Here is an 18,353-nt window from a genome sequence, read left to right on the forward strand (position 1 = left end):
TTTGATTAAAAGAAACATTTTACACTTTAAACATTATTGTAAGGATCACCTATGCCCTATTTCTCCTTAACTAAATTCCTTGGATAGAATTTACTTTGAGAAATAGAGGAAAATATTTAAAACTAACTGTTGCAAACTTTGTGAATGCTGTCTTTGCTGTACTTTATCCTGTCAGAGAAATTTTAAAACAATAATACTTACTTTTAGACCCAATAATGCACCTGATTCTTTGGGCATAGTTGTTCTTTTGTTAAGAATAACGCGGCCAATTAATCGGTCTCCCTCTTTTGATGGCTGCCACGTTACAGGATGCTATTAAAACACAAAGTTTAAAACATGAATGGCATGACTTCCCAGCTATAACATCAATAGCACAGACAGAGCAACAATCAATAAATAAGACCTACCGAAACTGAAAAGTTTCTACAAGGCAATGAAAACTGTCAATAAGACAAAATGGCAGCCTACAGAATGGGAAAAGATCTTCACCAACCCTATATCTGACAGAGGACTGATCCAAACTATATAAAGAGCTCAAGAATCTAGACATTAAAATACCAAACAATCCAATTTAAATATACAGATCTAAACAGAGACTTCTCAACAGAAGAATCTCAAATGGTCGAAAGACATTTAAGAAATTGCTCAATATCAGGAAAACAAAAAAATCAAAATAAAAATCAAAATGACTCTGAGATGTCATCTTACAGCAGTCAGAATGGCTAAGGGGAACACTCCTCTACTAGTATTGGGAGTACAAACTTGTACAGTCACTTTGAAAATCAGTATGGCAACTTCTCAGAAAACTGGGAATCAGTCTCCCTCAAGACCCAGCAATACTGCTCTTGGGCATATACCCAAAGAATGCTCAATCATATCACAAGAACACCCGTTCAATTATGTTCACAGAAGCATTATTTGTAATAGTCAAAACTGGGAACAATTTAGACACCTCTAAACCGAAGAAAGGATAAAGAAAATGTAGTACATTTACACAATGGAGTTTTACTTAGCATATAACACAATGACAATATGAAGTTTGGAGGCAAATGGATGAAACTAGAAAAGAAATCATCCTGAATGAGGTATCCCAGACCCAGAAAGATGAACACAATATGTATTCACTCATAAGTAGATACTGGATATAAAGCAGAGGATAACCAGACAACAATCCACAGCTCTAGAGAAGTCAGGGAACAAGTAGGACCTTGAGAGAGGACACACTGATCACCCTGGGAAGGGAAAATAGATGAGATTTCCTGGGTAAACTGGGGGTGGGGACAGTAGAGAGGAGGGGATGGTTGATGAGAACATGAAGGAATGGGATGGTCGGGTTGGGGGAGAGACTGGAATGGGAGAGCGGTAGAAGAGATATCTTGATAGAGGGAGTCCATCCAGGGTTAGGAGAACCTGATGCTATGAAAATCCCCAGGCAACCACAACGATGAACTGAACTAAGACTCCTAGCAATAGTGAAGAGGGTACCTGAAGTGGCCTTTCCCTGTAATCAGATTGGTGAATACCCTGTCATTATAGAACCTTTATCCAATAACTGATGGAAGCAGATGCAGAGGTCCACAGCCATACACAACCAGGCCTTGCTCTGAAAGTCCAGTCGAAGAGAGGGAGGAGGGACTTTATGAGGGGTGGTCGGACAAGACGGGAAATCCACAGAAACAGTGGACCTGAACTCATGGGAACTCAGGGTCACTTGACTGACAGCTGGGGAGCCTGCATGGGACCAAACCAGGCCCTCTGCATGTGGGCAACAGTTGTATTGCTTGGTTTGTTTGAGGGACACTGGCAGTGGGACATGGACTTATCCCTGGTGCATGAGCTGGCTTTTTGGAACTCATTCCTTATGGTGGGAAATCTAGCTCAGCCTTGATGCAGGGTAGAGGGTCTTGGTCCTGCCTCAACTTAATGTGCCCGGCTTTGTTGATACCCCACAGCAGGCCTTATCCTTTCAGAGGACTGGATGGGAGGAGGTGGGGGAAAGCAGGTAGGGAGAGAAAGGGAACTGTGGTTGGTATGTAAAATGAATAAAAGATTTTTAAAGTAGCAATTAATAATGGCACAATTTATACAAAGAAACATAAAAATGAAAAGTGAATGGCTTGTTTTATTTTCTATACTTAAATAATCAGCAGTTGTAGCACGAGGCAATTTTGGGGGGGAGAGCTAAAAGACACTAGATTGGGAATTCTTTCTTTAGGTGCGTTCTGTAGTGGGCTTATAAGGCTTTTCAACAGTAACTCAGGGAGCCCCTGGAATATTTCAGTCTTAGCCATATAAAATGGAGTCATTATTGAATGATATTTTTGTGTGTTTTCTCACATGCAAGAGCTCTAGAGAAAATAATGGTGGAGACATGGATGTGGAACTGTTCAGACAAATGGGAAGAAAGTGATTCATGAGGGAGAGGGAGTTAGAGACGGGAATGGAAGTCTGAATAGAATCCAAGAATATATGCATGAATGAAACTATCACACTGGAAATTAATATTCTGCACAACAGAAAGGAAAACTCAAAATATATTTGTCTGGAGTATGAACATCACTAGGAAGCTTACATCTTTTTTAGATATATATTGGTCAACACTATAACTATGACAGACATAACCCGGCTTTTAAGGTGGGGTTGGTTCTATTCAACCTCAGCATAGACTGAATTCCCGATGTTGAAATTTCAAATATTTATTTGAACTTGTATTATAGTCAAATGATGTTAAAAGTTTCGAAGATTTCTCCTCCAGCATTTAAAAATATTTTCTACAGAAGTTAAAACTAGGTTAAGGACGTGTGTGGCCTAACAGCAAAACCTGCCATGTTCAATGCAATGGATATGAATCTTGTGGGTTTGTGTGTGTATATTTGTATGCACTGTGCATGCTTGTTTTTCCTTGTCTTTGTTATATATCTGGGTGTGTTTATGTGCATATTTGTGCATTGGATACATGTGCATGTTTGTGCTTGTGTGTGTGTGTGTGTGTGTGTGTGTGTGTGTGAACTGAGGGGATGAAACTCTTTCCAATAAAGCTCAGTGCTCTATAAAAATACTCCAATAAGAAGAGGCCAAACTAATTCATCACCGCGGTGACATTCTTCTGTACCTACAGAAGTGAAGTCATGTCACCCAGGCTAATGTAGGACCTCAACCCGAGGCTATTCTCATTTCTCATTTGTCATTATCTCTGAAGAAATGTTGCAAACCCCATGCAATGGGAAACTCAGCATGGAAATTCAACACATAAATGCATGCACTTAGATTTAAACCAGAGGTCATCGTATTAGTTAACTATTGTTATAGGAGCAGACATGCCTGTCTGTCACAGCCATTGATATCACTCTGTTTGTTTTAAGCAACAAATTTAATTGTTTACTTTTAATAAGATAAACTGTGTAAGCAGCACTGTTATCTTACATTGACCCCACAATCTGAATCTTAACATCTAAATACAGTCTATCGAGGTATATAGAAGTGTCTTATTAATATGGAGAAAAGCCATTTCAGTGTGGACACATAAAACATTGTCAGACTTCTTGCGAAACACTTTAAGTATTCTTCATTTACAAAATAATTTCAAGAGGCAGGGTGGTGGTGACGCATGCCTTTAATCTCAGCAGTTGAAAGGAAGATTCTGGTAGAGCTCTATGATTATCCAAATTTGTTCAAAGATGATAACTCCTTTCCTTTAAAGTGGCCCTTTTAAACTAAGTAAATAATAGCTGTAATAAAATCTGTACTTGATTCAGGAAGACGATTATTGATCACATAACTGAAGATGATGAATACCACATATGAATCTTGACTTGTGTATGCTATTAGAGAGCTTACCGAACTAATAGGAGACGTTTCCCGGCTGTGCCACGTCGCAGGATCCAGCCAGTAATAATCCAAGTCACCTGTGCAGTGGGAAAGAGTAAAAAGGGGTTGAGGTGGGAGATTTCAGCAGTGCAACACCGATCTCAGCGTCACTTCTTCAAACCCAAGAGATAAGTGTTCGGGTACTACAATCTTGTATGTTTGCACTCCAGGCTAACACACAATTGACACGTAAAGGTTAGGGCTTGAATCGTGGAAATGAGTGATACAGACGTGCCCTTGCAATCAAGAACTACCAGTCACCCTAGGAACATTGACAACAGAATAGTGGAAGCCACGGGATTTTTCCCTCCCTGTCTGCCTCAAAAAACTCCACAGCAGGCAGCAGCCTGCCATCTAGTGGCCAATAATTTATCCACTAGCTCCACTAGCTGAGAAACATTAAAATTTAAGCTCTCTGGAACTCACCTGCACTATCTCCTATCTTTCAAAATCACAGGATGATCTATATCTGCCTTCATTAACTGATAATATGGCAAACATACCTAATACTTAACAATAAATGAACTACCAAGAAAAAAATTAGCAAAGGCTGCCAGCAAATGACATTGTACTCAACAGTACTACCAGAGCCATAAGGAACTTAAAAAGCTCTAGCACTGTACATATGAGTCTAACTTAATATTTATTTAATTTTAAAAAGAGTATTTTAATATTTACTTCTATCATAATGCCAAAGAAAGAAATTTAGTAAAATATAGAAAGGAAATAGCAATGTTCGCAGTATTTGTATGAGATAAAAGACGGGAGAGAACAGCTTTTTAAGAAAAGTCAAAATCAAATGGCCTTCATGTTTTAAATACCAGGTTAACTCTTTTTCAATGGTCTCTCTATGGATCTCCAAAGAAAATAAAAAATATCAAAGAGTTATCTAACTCTGCCAGCTAATCTTGAGGCACACAGCCACTACTAGCTAACAAGAAAACAAAAATTTGGCTTGTAATTGTATCTTAGCATCAAAAACATTATCATTGGTGGCAAGTATGGGAGACGTGGGAACTGGAGAAATGCAATACATAATAATTTCAAGTAGTCCTTAGTCATAAAATCCACACATTTCTACTTCAATGCTTTCTGCAGATTTCTTTTCACACATTCTAGAGTTAAAAAATGATATAAATGATATAATAAATATTGAAATGTTATTTAAATATTCATAATGATAATGGTAGTTTCTGTGTAGCTATTCATGTTAGAAATGAGGCCATCACTTCACCTGATATTTAAACCTCTCTCAAAAATCATGTATTTGAATGCAGATGGTCCAATATCAGCTTATGAATTTCTAAATATCTACAGAACACCTCCAGTTACAGAAATCATTTTTTGAACTTCAAAAAAAATGAATTTCAAAAGCAAGGACTTTTGCAGGCAAATAGATATGAGGTCGAGGGAGATGCTAGCAGTTGCCAGGGAAGCAGATGTGAAGTAACAAGCCACAATCCTCATTGTAAAATATAGAATAATCGAAATGGGTGAATTTAAATTGTAAGATCTAGGTAATAACAAGCCTGTGCTAATAGGCCAAATGATTTTTAATTAATATTAAGCCTCAGAGTGGTTATCTGGTAACTGTAACTGGTGGGCAAGAGAGAAACTTTCAGTTACACTTAGTCCTTGCTGGGATAGCTACTTTCACAAATCTATACACTTGAGCTCCTTCTCTGCCTCCTCCCTTTCTCTTCTAATGGTTCAGCTTTGTATTTGACTTCTCTTTTCTGAAATAAGTCTAAACACTCATATACAGTGACTATATCTGGGCAAAGTGTTCCTCAAATGCAAAGAACTATGTGTTAATGTGTTTAGTAAAATTCAATAACGACACTCCTCAAATTATGAAAACATACCTTTCAGTCAATAGTTTTCTATCACCTACAAGCTATTTAGGTAAAACATCTTGAACAGAGGTTAGATAAATTACTTGAGTATTCCAAATAGGGAATATGCAGACAATCAGATAGGCAGGCATACTATTAAAAGTATGTCTAGTAATTCCTAACTAGTTATCCTATCTTATGACATTATGAATGCTACAGAATTTGCAGCCAGATGTTTTGGCAACCTTTGCTTATACATGGTATTGGAGACACATACTAATAGTAATGGAAAATGAAGAATTAAAATATCAATACTGTACCACGCAAAATTTATTTTAGAACATCAAACATGTTTGTATTCTGAACATTTTTTATAGTTTTATGATCATCCATTTAATTGCCACATTTTTACTTAAACATTTTAAAAAAGAATAAAGAAATAACATGTAATTTTAATATACATATAATTATATATAATTATGGAGTTTGTGAGAGACTAAATTTTTAAATACTACAATATTTCTTTCAACTTAAATTTCCTTGTTATTGATAGTTAAGAAAAATCCAACAAAATTTGATCCTAAACTATTGAAAAATACTACTTGATGAAAATATATTTTATTGTTTATATTAAGCTATATATTTTTCTCTACTCTCCTCCCTTACCCCACTCCCCTGTATCCTCTCCAAGACATCCATGCTTCTAATTTATCAGGAGATCTTGTCTTTTCACCTTCCTATGTAGATCCATGTATGTCTATTTTATGGTCCTCTTTGTTGTCTAGGTGTTTGGGGGTTGTAGACTATAGGTTGTTTCTTTTTCTTTGTTTTTTTTGTCTAGAAGTCACTTCTGAGTGAGTACATGTTATATTATTTACTTTGATAACTAGTAGATAATTAAAGATATTGATTGCTAGGTTGTGGAGCTTCAAAATGATAATAATTTAATGAATTTTTCTTGTAGAATACATGCAAACATTTGACTGTATATTCAGTATACATCTACAAGATCTAATCCACTGTTACCACTAATACAGAACCATAAATCACATCAGTTGTCATTGAAAATCCATACATTGTTATGTTAAAAGTAATTTTATAATTCCTTGCTTATTTTTGTGGGACATTTTAAGACAGACTAGCTCTCTACACCTTGGAAATAGCAGGCTAATTAAAATTACTCTCTTCAGATGGTAAGCATCAAGTTTCCATTGCAAGAATTTTCAAACAGTATGCAATCTCAATGCACAAATATATTTTCAAGGCTGAATAATGAATAATGTCATTTTAAGTGGAACATGAAACTTATGTAAATAGAAATAAAATAATTCAGCATGATTAAGATCTATAATAAGGTATTAACATGTATTTTTATTCCAAATTTTGTAGTTTGGTTTCTGGTGTGAAAGCACCATGGATGCCAATAAAACCAATCTATATCATTAGACATAAATACATTCCAAGTAGAATGCTCGATCAGACATGTATATTAAAACTGCTATAGAAACCACTCTTCTCATTTCATTTAGTAAGTATTTAATAATTTATGTGATAGGTGCTTGCCCAAGTTGAGTATGTACACAGTGTACAAGTATTAGAGATAAAGTTATCCAAGAAAAAGTACAAAGGCTTGCACTAGTGAAGTATTAGGGAAGGTTAAGTTCATCATCATCTCAAGAATACATACAAGGTATATTCTGCCATCTTCTAAATGAATTATATTAGCCCATACAAATTTTACTGACTCTCAGTAACTCTGCATGATTTCCAATACATATTTATAACTGTCTTTCCACCATCTCAAGAAACAAACCACTCTTCCTCAATAGACTATGTGACTGTCATACATACAATGAAAACTGCACAGACTTAAAATCAAAAGTACATCCGAGGAATTTCCTAAATCCCTTAAACTGTTCCACCTTTTGCTTATTCTTCTATAAAAATATGTGTTAAATCAACCCAAAATAGGTGTAAAAATGTTTAAATATAGCACAAGATAGAAGTTAAATATTCAATAAAATTTGTTTTCTAAATGTGTCCATGCCATATATATATATATATATATATTTGGTTGCAATTCAATGATAAGGATGGGATTCTCCACACCAAATGCATGGCTAGTAAACAGAAAAGATCATTTGAGTTTATATGACAATAATATATTTAAATGTTTTATGGGAACATTTGTTTGAGAAAAGTCATTTTATAGACAGGAATTAAAATCTGAAACTAAAAATTAAGGTGTGAAATTCCAGGTAGTTTACTTATAGTTTAGACATTTTCCTGAAGTGATAAAAAGCCCTCTTCCACAATAGACTAATGGTACTATATAATAAATTGGCAATATTTTGTTATATAGAAATATCCTCAATATCCTTTAAGTTAACAGTTAATTGTAAGAAAACACATTTTATAGGATTCAGTTTCTAGTCATCAAAAATATGGGAATGCATGTTGTTTACATGTAATCATTAATCACACAACCTGTAAAATAAGACTATTTTATATATACACACTATCTTAAAATTAGAAAATCTGCTATGACTTAACTAATGTCCTTCATTACAAGAAGTCTAAATTCTGATGAAAGTAGAAATATCAGTGCTCAAATACTTTTTGGTAATTTCATTCAGACTCCATGACAGTTTTGATGTCCCAAACATATTTAAAGGCAACTACTACATAAAATCTCTAAAGTTTGTGTTCTTGAACTCCAGACCTGAAGCAGTCAGCTTATTCAAACCATTGGTGTTTATAGCATGAACCTCTTCAATAATGAAAAGTAACTTAAAACCAAATTTAGATTTAGCCCAGCAAAATAAGCAAATGCAGTGCATATCATGCATACATATACACATATAAGGCACATGCTACACATAGTAATGCTGTAAACACACACACATAGGATGCATCCTTTCTTAGAAGAACTATAGTATTTCCAGCTGCTTGGTATTTTGTTATGACATTTTAAATGGCGTATTAGAGATTCCATGACTATCCTTATATCCACAGAAAAGTATAGCTTTCACTTTCATCAACAAAGCTTCTTTGTTGATGACCATGGGGGTCCAGATCCAACTGCTTCATCTACAACACAACCTGTACACCTAAGGCTTGCAGAGAATCATGCAAGATGGAACTGAAAGATTGTTAAGAGACACAGGACCATGTCTACTCTGAAGTGGTGACTTCTATATACACAGGGAGCTGAACCCATGACGTATGAACAATATGGCTGTCTAAACAAGGTCTGCATAAATGACAATACCAGTTGACATTTAAGGTCTGTGAGAGAAAGCTCACAAGCCTCATCCCTAGGTTAAGAGCTAGAGGCAATTAGTGCCTTCTCAGAGATAAAGATACACTCTTTTCCAGGAATGAGACCCCAAATAAATTATCCAATCAACGTGGTTTTACATAAGCATATATATTTAAAAACAAGAGGAAATGGATTCAGCAGTTTATATTAGATATACATATGTGCATCCAACAATAATAATTAAAGAAGTCATGAATTTGGTGGGACACAGTAGGCAATGAAAAGGGGATAGAAATTATATCAATACAGTATTCATGTATGGAATTAAAAAAGTCATCAGGCTATAGTGGTGTACAGCTTTAATCCCAGCATTTGGAGGCAGAAACAGGCAGATCTCTGTGAGTTCGAGGACAGTTTGGTCTACAGAGCAAGTTCCAGGACAGACTCCATAGCTATAGAGAAACCCTGTCATGAGACCCCTCCCTACCAAAAAAAAAAAAAAAGAAAGAAAAGAAATTCTAAAAAATATAAATAATACAAACAAATACTAGAAGTAGCAATATCCTATATTTAGGAATCTCATTTCCAAATTCACTGTCAATGGTACTTAGTGTTTTAAAGTGATAGCTGCAGTTTCTTGTCATAAGAGCATTATTCTCAGATCAGAATAATGGAATTATTCAAAAAAATGTTTAAAAAAATGAAGAAATCATTTTTATTAAATCTACATTTACTCCCAAAAGATCCCAGATCATCAGAGAAATCTAAATTAAGACAAAAAATTTGACCTCAACTCTCTCCAGTTAAAACAGCTCTCCATATTTTTTAAGAGATCAATGTGCAAAATATGGAGAAATATTAGAATCTGTGTATGTACTGGTAGGACTACAAGTTGGTAAAATTGCTCTCTAAAAGAGTAATAAGGAATGCCCCCAATAACCAACACAACTAAATGATCTGGCAGGAACACTTCAGGGACTATAGATAAAATAACTGAAAATAGGATCTTAAATAAATAAATACAACCTAAACCCTCATGCTCATAACCACACTGGTCACCATAACCAGAACATAAAGACAATCTGGGTACACTGTAGGTTAAGAGGTAAAGAGAATGGGTATGAGCACACAATGAAATGTTAACTTTCTCAGTGTAGAAAGACCTGCTCTTGTGAACAAAACACAGTTGAACGCAGAAGACATAACATTAAGTGAAAGAAGTCAGACACAGAAAGATATGTGCATGGTATATCGTTCCATATGCCAAACAACATAGTCATATACAGAAGCTGAGAGTACCAGGATAACTTCCCAGGGCTGGGAAGGGGGAGATGATCTACTGTTGAAGAGTCAACAAAGTTCACAGCACTGCAGTGTATACTCAAAGAGCTGCTTATGGCTTAGTTTTTAAATATGTGTCTCAGAAAGTGAAGAAAATGATGGAGGAGATGAATAGGTTCACAGGACTGATTTTGGTCCCAGTTTCACAGGTAATACATAACTCCAGACTCATCAAAGTGCATAAAATAAACAGGTATGGTGCTTTCATAAGTCAATAATGTGGTTTAAGAAAGAAAAATTGAATTTTTAAATTTTCCTTTAATCTCTTTTTTGTCATAGAATTAATAATATTACTCTTCCTCATTGGAATATAAACTCAATATTTAATTAAATTATCAGTTAGTAAGATGATTCAAATAAGTGAATCAATTACTAATTATTACTCTAATGAGGTATCAAAATCAAAGCTTATATTCAGAAATTATTTATAATCCACAGATTCTCTGAAGCCAAACAGACTTTAGACAGTGATCAAATATTTGTTTGAAGGCCTTCAGTGCAGTTCTGATTTGTAATTTTTTAGAACACATGAAAGTGGTTCAGAAACTGGTCCAAGAGAGTGCAGTGCTTTAAGACATTTAGTAAGGGGGAGGCTTCAACACATCCCTTCCTTGTTTTAGGAACTGTTGGGTGATTTTTGAGAGGGTATGGGAAGGATATCAGCATCATGCTCTGTATAACTCTGAAAAACATGAACTTCCTGGCTGAACTCTGACCTCAGTCTCACGGCAAACACTAGAGCATCTGTTGTTCTTTAAGACGTAAACGGAGATCACGGACATCAATAGAAACATTTCTACAAACATTTTCTAATCTAATAATTAATAATATATAATTATATGTTATATATTACATCCAATTATACATATATATATATATTATTCTTTTCAGTTTTTCCTAATAACATGAAAACTATGAAACAATACTTTTTTCTGCCTCATGGTTTAATTTAAATTAAATAAATTTAATTAATTTATTATATTTAAATGGAATAACCTCAGAATTTCATTATCTTTCAGTTTATCTATTAACAGTATTTTATCTTATGAGTTTCTACTTTTTATATAACACTTAAAAAGAACATCCATTTTACAGTAAAAAGAGAAATGCCCATAAAATCAGGGACTCATAATTCTAAACCTAACCCTATGGGGTACATTCTCTTGAAATTATCTATCCACCTTTTATAAACTCTATCCTCTTCTATATATCAGGCATAACCTAATTTGCACATAAAAGGTTTCAAGAGCTTGAGACAAATTACATCATTTTTTTCAACTTCCAACAATTTTAGAAGTAAAGTTTAATGTATAGTAGCTGCATAAATGGTGTTGAAAATATGAAATCAGTGTTGGAAATAAGATTACTGAGAAACGGTTTTCAACTTACTGAAATGTATGTACCTTAGAAAAATGTTAAAATCCTTTCTGCTTATAAAATTATCAAATGTTGTTACTAAAGATGGCTAACAATATTTCAATAGTTTTAACAATATCTTTAATGTTAAGTAGGATAGGTATTTGGTAACAAATACATTTTATGGTTACTCAGTAAAGTTTTTAATGACCTACATGCATAAGAGTTCCTTTTCTAAACGAAAAGCCCAACAATATCATCTAATCAATAATAGAATTAAGTGTTAAGAAGACAATCATGGAGGTGCCTGGGGAGATACTTCAGGTGGTAGTGTTTGCCATGTAAACATGAGGAACTAAGTTTGGGTCCCCAGCACACAGACACCAGAGCCAGGGATGGAAAGGTACATTTGAACTCCCAGTGGCAGGGAGCTGAAAATAGATTCCTGGATCTCATTAGGTAGTCTGTCAATCAAATCAATAAGCTCAGTTAAAGAATATGGATCAAAATAACATGGAATGTGACTAAGAAGACTTAAGATATTGACCTCTGGCCTCCACAATCACACTCACATACCCACACAAGTGTGTACACACACCACCACCCTGTCCCCACAGTCACTGAAGACTTCAAGATGTAATACAATATCATCTCTTGAGGAGGCAATGAGAAAGCACTGAAAAACTGGGATTTATCTTAAATACTTATAGATTTTGAGAAATTAAAATGTATTTGAGAGATTAAGCAAAGTTCTTTATTTTGTGCTTTCTACCTTTGAAAGTAATCCTAATTTACATAAGCTTAGATTTTTGACACTAGAAAATGTTTCAGCCGGGCGGTGGTGGCGCACGCCTTTAATCCCAGCACTCGGGAGGCAGAGGCAGGCGGATCTCTGTGAGTTCAAGACCAGCCTGGTCTACAAGAGCTAGCTCCAGGACAGGCTCTAAAGCTGCAGAGAAACCCTGTCTCGAAAAAACCAAAAAAAAAAAAAAAAAGAAAAGAAAATGTTTCAAAATCCAGATATACTCCTTAAAGGCCATGATGCGCAAGGAGCTCTTGCCCTTTGTGACTGCTCTGCCCTGAGCTGGGGGACTTAGAGAAAGTTAATCAATTAAAATTCCAGAATTCATTCAACAAAAAATCTCAAAGACATACCCATGTATGAATACACACACACAGACACACACACACATATACATGCATTGACAATACAACTCTGAGACTTAGTTTTATGAAGTAAATTTGTTCATGATTTTCAGTTGATCTGTAACATATGATTAGAAATGACAATAAAAGAGGTTCGAGAACATTTGCCAAGGCCACTGATTGCGGAACAAAAGCATTGATTGTGTAATGGTGTAGAGATGAATAATTTTATGTGGAAATATAGCATGAGATGCAATGCCTTAAAAATTACTCCTCCCCCCAAATCTAAACATTGAATAGTGGGGTGTACCGGATAACAAATCACAAAATGACAGTCTAGGGGAATTTTTTTTTTAACACAGCAATTCTCAATACATCAGATTTTGGGTAGTGCTGTACCCAGGAGGAAAATATTACACTGCAACTTTCCAACTGACCAGGCTTCCACATTGATACTGAGCATTCCATTCACGTGGGAGAACAGGTTGTGACGTGCAAAGCCTCGGAATAATATCCAGCCAGGATACCCTGTGGAAAAAATTGGGGTTTATTTGTTTTCATTGTTTGGGGACTGGCTGTAAACCACAGGTTTAAGACACTGTAGTGCTGGACATGTTCACAGTAGAAGCATTGTAACAACACAAATAGCATTTTAGAAGACTCTCTTTGATAAAGGAAAATGCTAGTGTTTGTCCAGACCCAGGCTGCCCAATCCAAACAGTACTAATGTTCAATATTCTGAGTGTCAAGCTGAATGTTACCTGCCTCTGCATCTGAAAATGTGGAAAAGGAAAGTAGGGAGCCTGCGACCTTGTCAGTCAAGTGTGAGTGATGTAAAGAACAAGAAGAACGGTTGGTGGGATACAGATAAATATTAAGAGCATACAGAACAAGTAGAAATGCATATGAGGGATTGATGCATCTTACTATTTTAAGTCACGTTAATAAGTTATAACAAGCACAGGATGAGTTGAATCAGGAGCAAACAGATAGAAACATACTTTAAAGCCAGCGACCTCCCCTAAAGTCTTTTTCTTTGCCTCTATGCTTCATTTAACTCCATCATATATTAATTTGATTTCCCTGCCTTTTGTGTGTGTGTGGGGGGCACAGCAAGCAATTTCTAGCTATATAAGGGAACTATCTCTTCACGTTGGCAGCTTCTTGGCTGGCAAAGAGAAATCACTGGTGTGAGAACTTTGGAGGGCATTTCTGCTTTATGCATCATCACTTCTCCTGAGAAAATTGCTAAGTGTTCATATTCACACACCTTCCGAACTGTAGGATGGGAAAGCAGGGCTGCAGAGTACTGTAAGGTCACTGGCCGAAGGCTGCTGGACTGAAAAAGGCATGCTCTTTCAGCTGGTCCTCTGATATGTCAAGGCACAGAGGAAATGGAGACAAAGAAGTAATGGTCACATATGCACGCAGAGTGTATGCATGTCAGGCATGCATACCAAGTGTATCTTATAAAGTCTTATAAATTTATAAAGTCTCCTAACCTAAGGCTGACCAGAGACTTAACACTTCATCTGAGGTTTGATTTCTATAAGAAAAACATTAGAAGACTGGCCCTTGCATGTCCGCACACCTATAGCCTAGTATTCAAGAAAATGAGGCAGGAGGGTTTCTGTGAGTTCCAGGTCAACCTGGAATATAAGACTGTAAGACAGGCTATAAGACTCTGTCCAAAAAGCAACAATGAAAACGAAAATGAAAGAAAGCAGAAAACATCACTAAGCCAGACTTAAAGTGCTCGAAATTAGTTTCTCTGTCCTGTTTAGCTGTTCTTTGGGGAGGAGATGACCTTTCATTCAGAAACCCTGGCAGCTCTATCTCCAGTTCCTCAACCTGTTGAAATCACAAATTGCAACACACAGCTACAGTGATCTCCAGAAAGCAACCCAGAAACTCCATTATTTATTGTACTGTACCTTAGTGCTTTTAATATTTAGTTTAATAATATGTTTATAGAACATATACAGAATGTCAATTTAGACTTTATAAAATATATAGGAATTAATCACACTCCATTACATGACCACTTATCTGAATTGCAGTATACTTGTGATTCTTTTTTAAAAATATTTATTTATTTATTATGTGTACAACATTCTGTCTGTGTGTGTGCCTGCAGGCCAGAAGAGGGCACCAGACCCATTACAGATGGTTGTGAGCCACCATGTGGTTGCTGGGAATTGAACTCAGGACCTTTGGAAGAGCAGGCAATGCTCTTAACCTCTGGGACTTCTCTCCAGCCCCTATACCTGTGATTCTTATGCCTCCCTATTTCTTATGTCCTTCGTCACTACCACACCAGGCATTTCACGGCATCTTGGGGATGACATAGCTCTTAAAATGTGTAGTGATTGCCCCTGTCATTATGAAATGGTGCGGAAGGCAAAGCTCTCTCACATCAACATCAGGAAGAACATATGTGCGCTTGAACAAATGCTTTTACTTTTGTTATGAAAGCTGTGCATTTTGTAATCCATAGCACTTTTTCCGAAAGCTAATGTGTTAGATTTTAACAGCTAAGTTTGCAGCCTAGTGCTCTACCCTGATTTTCCCAAGTGAATATTTTATGCATTTTGAATTTATTTCCTAGAACTTTATTTATTTATAGTCTAGCAAATTGGTAAGTTTTAAAGTTAGATGTTAAACTTGTTTCACTGAGTATGCACAAATGTACTTTAAAATATTTGCTGTAACATTATTTTTGCAAAAACAACGTAGTTTTTTTTCCATTCACAAATCTCAAAATGTCTTTGATTCAAAGGAAAACAACTGGCGTGGAATTAATGTGAAAGTATTCATTTACGTATAATTTAAATAGCACAATCCCATAATCAAGTTTTCTACATCTTTGGGGGAAATCGGTTGAAGAAAGGCGTCCCTTCTGGGATAAAACAACATCACAAATTCTAAATCCCTAGGCTTTATTTCTTGGAAATCCATTAGGCTTGCCCCACTTGGGTTGCAGTCTTTGGTATTCAGCCCAGCAGGAACCTTGATGATGCATCCTACACAAGAGAAAATAGGAGAGCTCAGAGAGGCATCCTTTCAACTAAAAGAATGAACGAGGAAGGAACAAAGACACAACACAAAAAGAAGACAGAAAACTAAATTGATTACAAGCCTACCTGCCTTCAGAATTGATATTATTCTTAGCTTTATATATGTAAATGTGGATGATATTGTCTCAACAACAGGGTACAGACACAGTTGGGTGGAAGCGCAATGTTAGAACAGCATCCATCAGATGACAACTAAAAAGAGCCGAACATGTATGAAAACACATGAAATTCCTTATGTGTGTAGAAAAAAAATCACAACTCTAGCAAGAAAAATGTTAATTAAAATAATGTTAAAAGAAACCAAAAAAAAAAAAAAATAGAGACAATAACTCAAGCTAGTTGGCAAAATAATTACCAACTTAGAAAAGCCAGCTCTCAATCCTGAGGACATTTGTAACTAATACCTTAAAATCCTAAAAGTAAATTATTCCTCAACACACCACAATCAAAATAGTCAGCCAGGCAGTGCTTATCAAATAATATGTCAGATTCATCTCCATTAAAAAATTGAATGCACGCATGTTATTTTTCTCCCACTGAGTGTTCTACTTCCTGACATTTGTGAATGAAATGTGAAAAATAGGGAAAACAGGATTAAGTGCTCTCTACATAATGTCATACATTGTCAGCAATCAAAGAGTCCTTTAAAGATCCTTAATCAAACTTAATGCCTCTCCAGTAAAAGCAAACCAAATAAACAATCTCATCTTCACTGAAAATCTAGGAGAAAGGTTAAAGTGACTGAAATTGCAGTGTCAGCAATGCCTCCTAATACATTCAGTGGCATTAAATGTGAAATTAAAATTACTTTTTCAGACATTGACTTATGTATTAATTCAGTGTTATGAACAATACCCATTTGATGTCTCTTGCTGATAAAAGCCTTAAAATTCCATTTAAAAAATATTTCTCAAGGGAGATACACTGTGGTTATTGATAAAGATGGCACATTTAGCTAATGTCCTAATAAAATATGTATGTCATGTTTGACCTAACAAGTCTACTAAGCATATAAACTGTGTCTGACTTATAAAGTTAGATATAATGACTAAAAGCAAGGCCGAGCCCTAGAAATACAAAAGCCACAAGAAATGCTAAATTATAATGAGTAAAATATTTTAATCAACCCAATAATAAAAATATTAATTTACCTTCATATTTGAAAACAAACCTAGACCTTTTCTTATGAGGCTCAAAACAGGGTCTAACATTTGCAAATCAAGCCTTCTACCCGGAGTCACAACCCCCAATGTCTATTTCAACATTTACATTACAGTTATATAAAATTAAAGACTGATCTCAATTTCAAACTAAAAGCCAACAAGTTGTACTCTAAACAAAATCTTTTATTCTAGCTAGTGGGAACATGAGTACCATTTAATGTTTAGCATATAATATCTGTGATCCAATTTTGAGATGTAACTGTAAAAAATTTCAACTTATTTTAATGTCTCAACATTAAATTTTGATTGAACTAGATATTATGCTAGCCTGGATAGTTTTCACTATTTACTATTAAAGGGATTAAAATCAAGAAAAGGTATCAACTTGATAGTTATTATAGTTTCAACCGAGAACTTACAGCTCTATTGTTTTTTTAAAAGTGATGCATTAACACTTCAATAGCAAAATATAGCACACACATGCACACACACACATGCACACACACGCGCACACACACATGCACACGCACTCACACACATGCACACAGCACACACACATAGAGACTCCAGATCTTTTGTTTTTCTCATTAAAATCCATTTATTTATTTCAATACTCTAAAAACTTTCAAATTAAATAGCTATTCGGGGGTCTCTTAGTCTGTGCCTTACTTATGTATGACTTTTATGTCTTGAGTAGACTGTTCTGATCACAGCAGAATCCCACATAAGAATAAACATAACAACAACAAACAAAAATCAATAAACAACAAAAACAAAAGAGAAATAATCACTAAACTAAATGTTTGTTCTTTAAATAGAACCAGTTTCTGAAGTCAAGGAATTACAACAGAGTGCCTGTGGTCAAAAGAGGCCCGCAACGAGCTCTCAGGTACATGTGACATAATATCATTCCGTATAAATGCAAACCTGTTCAGAAATTACTCTACTTTTGACTTTTCAGTCATTCCTAATCTATTTCATTAGAGTTTTAAATGCATGTAATCATCATTTACCTATGTTTTGGATTGAAGCTTTGAAAATACACACACCACACACACACACACACACACACACACACACACACTTACATCAATATAAATATCGATAAATAAAATATATTTATATCGATGCAAAATGGCATCACAGATGAAAATGTAAGATGTCAAATGTATTTTCAAAGCAAGGGCAACTTTAAGGTAGTCTTTGAATTATTTCCCAAGGATAAAGGAGAAATGATTTGCCTTCATGTATGGGAAAAGTATGATTTCTACCAATGAATTCCAGCACTTTGTTGTTATTGCCCTTT

At 35.3% G+C, this 18,353-nt stretch overlaps 1 protein-coding gene across 40 annotated transcripts in view; it reads right to left on the reverse strand.

Moving 5' to 3' along the window:
* Positions 1 to 18,353, reverse strand: part of Rims1 (regulating synaptic membrane exocytosis 1) — a 473,179-nt gene that overhangs the window by 154,702 nt on the left and 300,124 nt on the right. For 34 of the 40 annotated variants that reach the window (XM_042055795.1, XM_038344177.1, XM_038344176.1 and 31 more), the window contains 2 exons: positions 3,838 to 3,905; positions 202 to 312 (listed from right to left, as the gene is read on the reverse strand). In XM_042055795.1, coding sequence (XP_041911729.1) covers positions 202 to 312; positions 3,838 to 3,905 — 179 coding nt within the window. Of the gene's footprint in view, positions 1 to 201; positions 313 to 3,837; positions 3,906 to 13,244; positions 13,276 to 18,353 lie in introns of those variants that run through there. The other 6 variants (XM_038344199.1, XM_038344210.1, XM_038344197.1 and 3 more) reach the window with 1 other exon arrangement.

Source organism: Arvicola amphibius, chromosome 9, assembly GCF_903992535.2.
Source record: "Arvicola amphibius chromosome 9, mArvAmp1.2, whole genome shotgun sequence".
NCBI lineage: Eukaryota > Metazoa > Chordata > Mammalia > Rodentia > Cricetidae > Arvicola > Arvicola amphibius.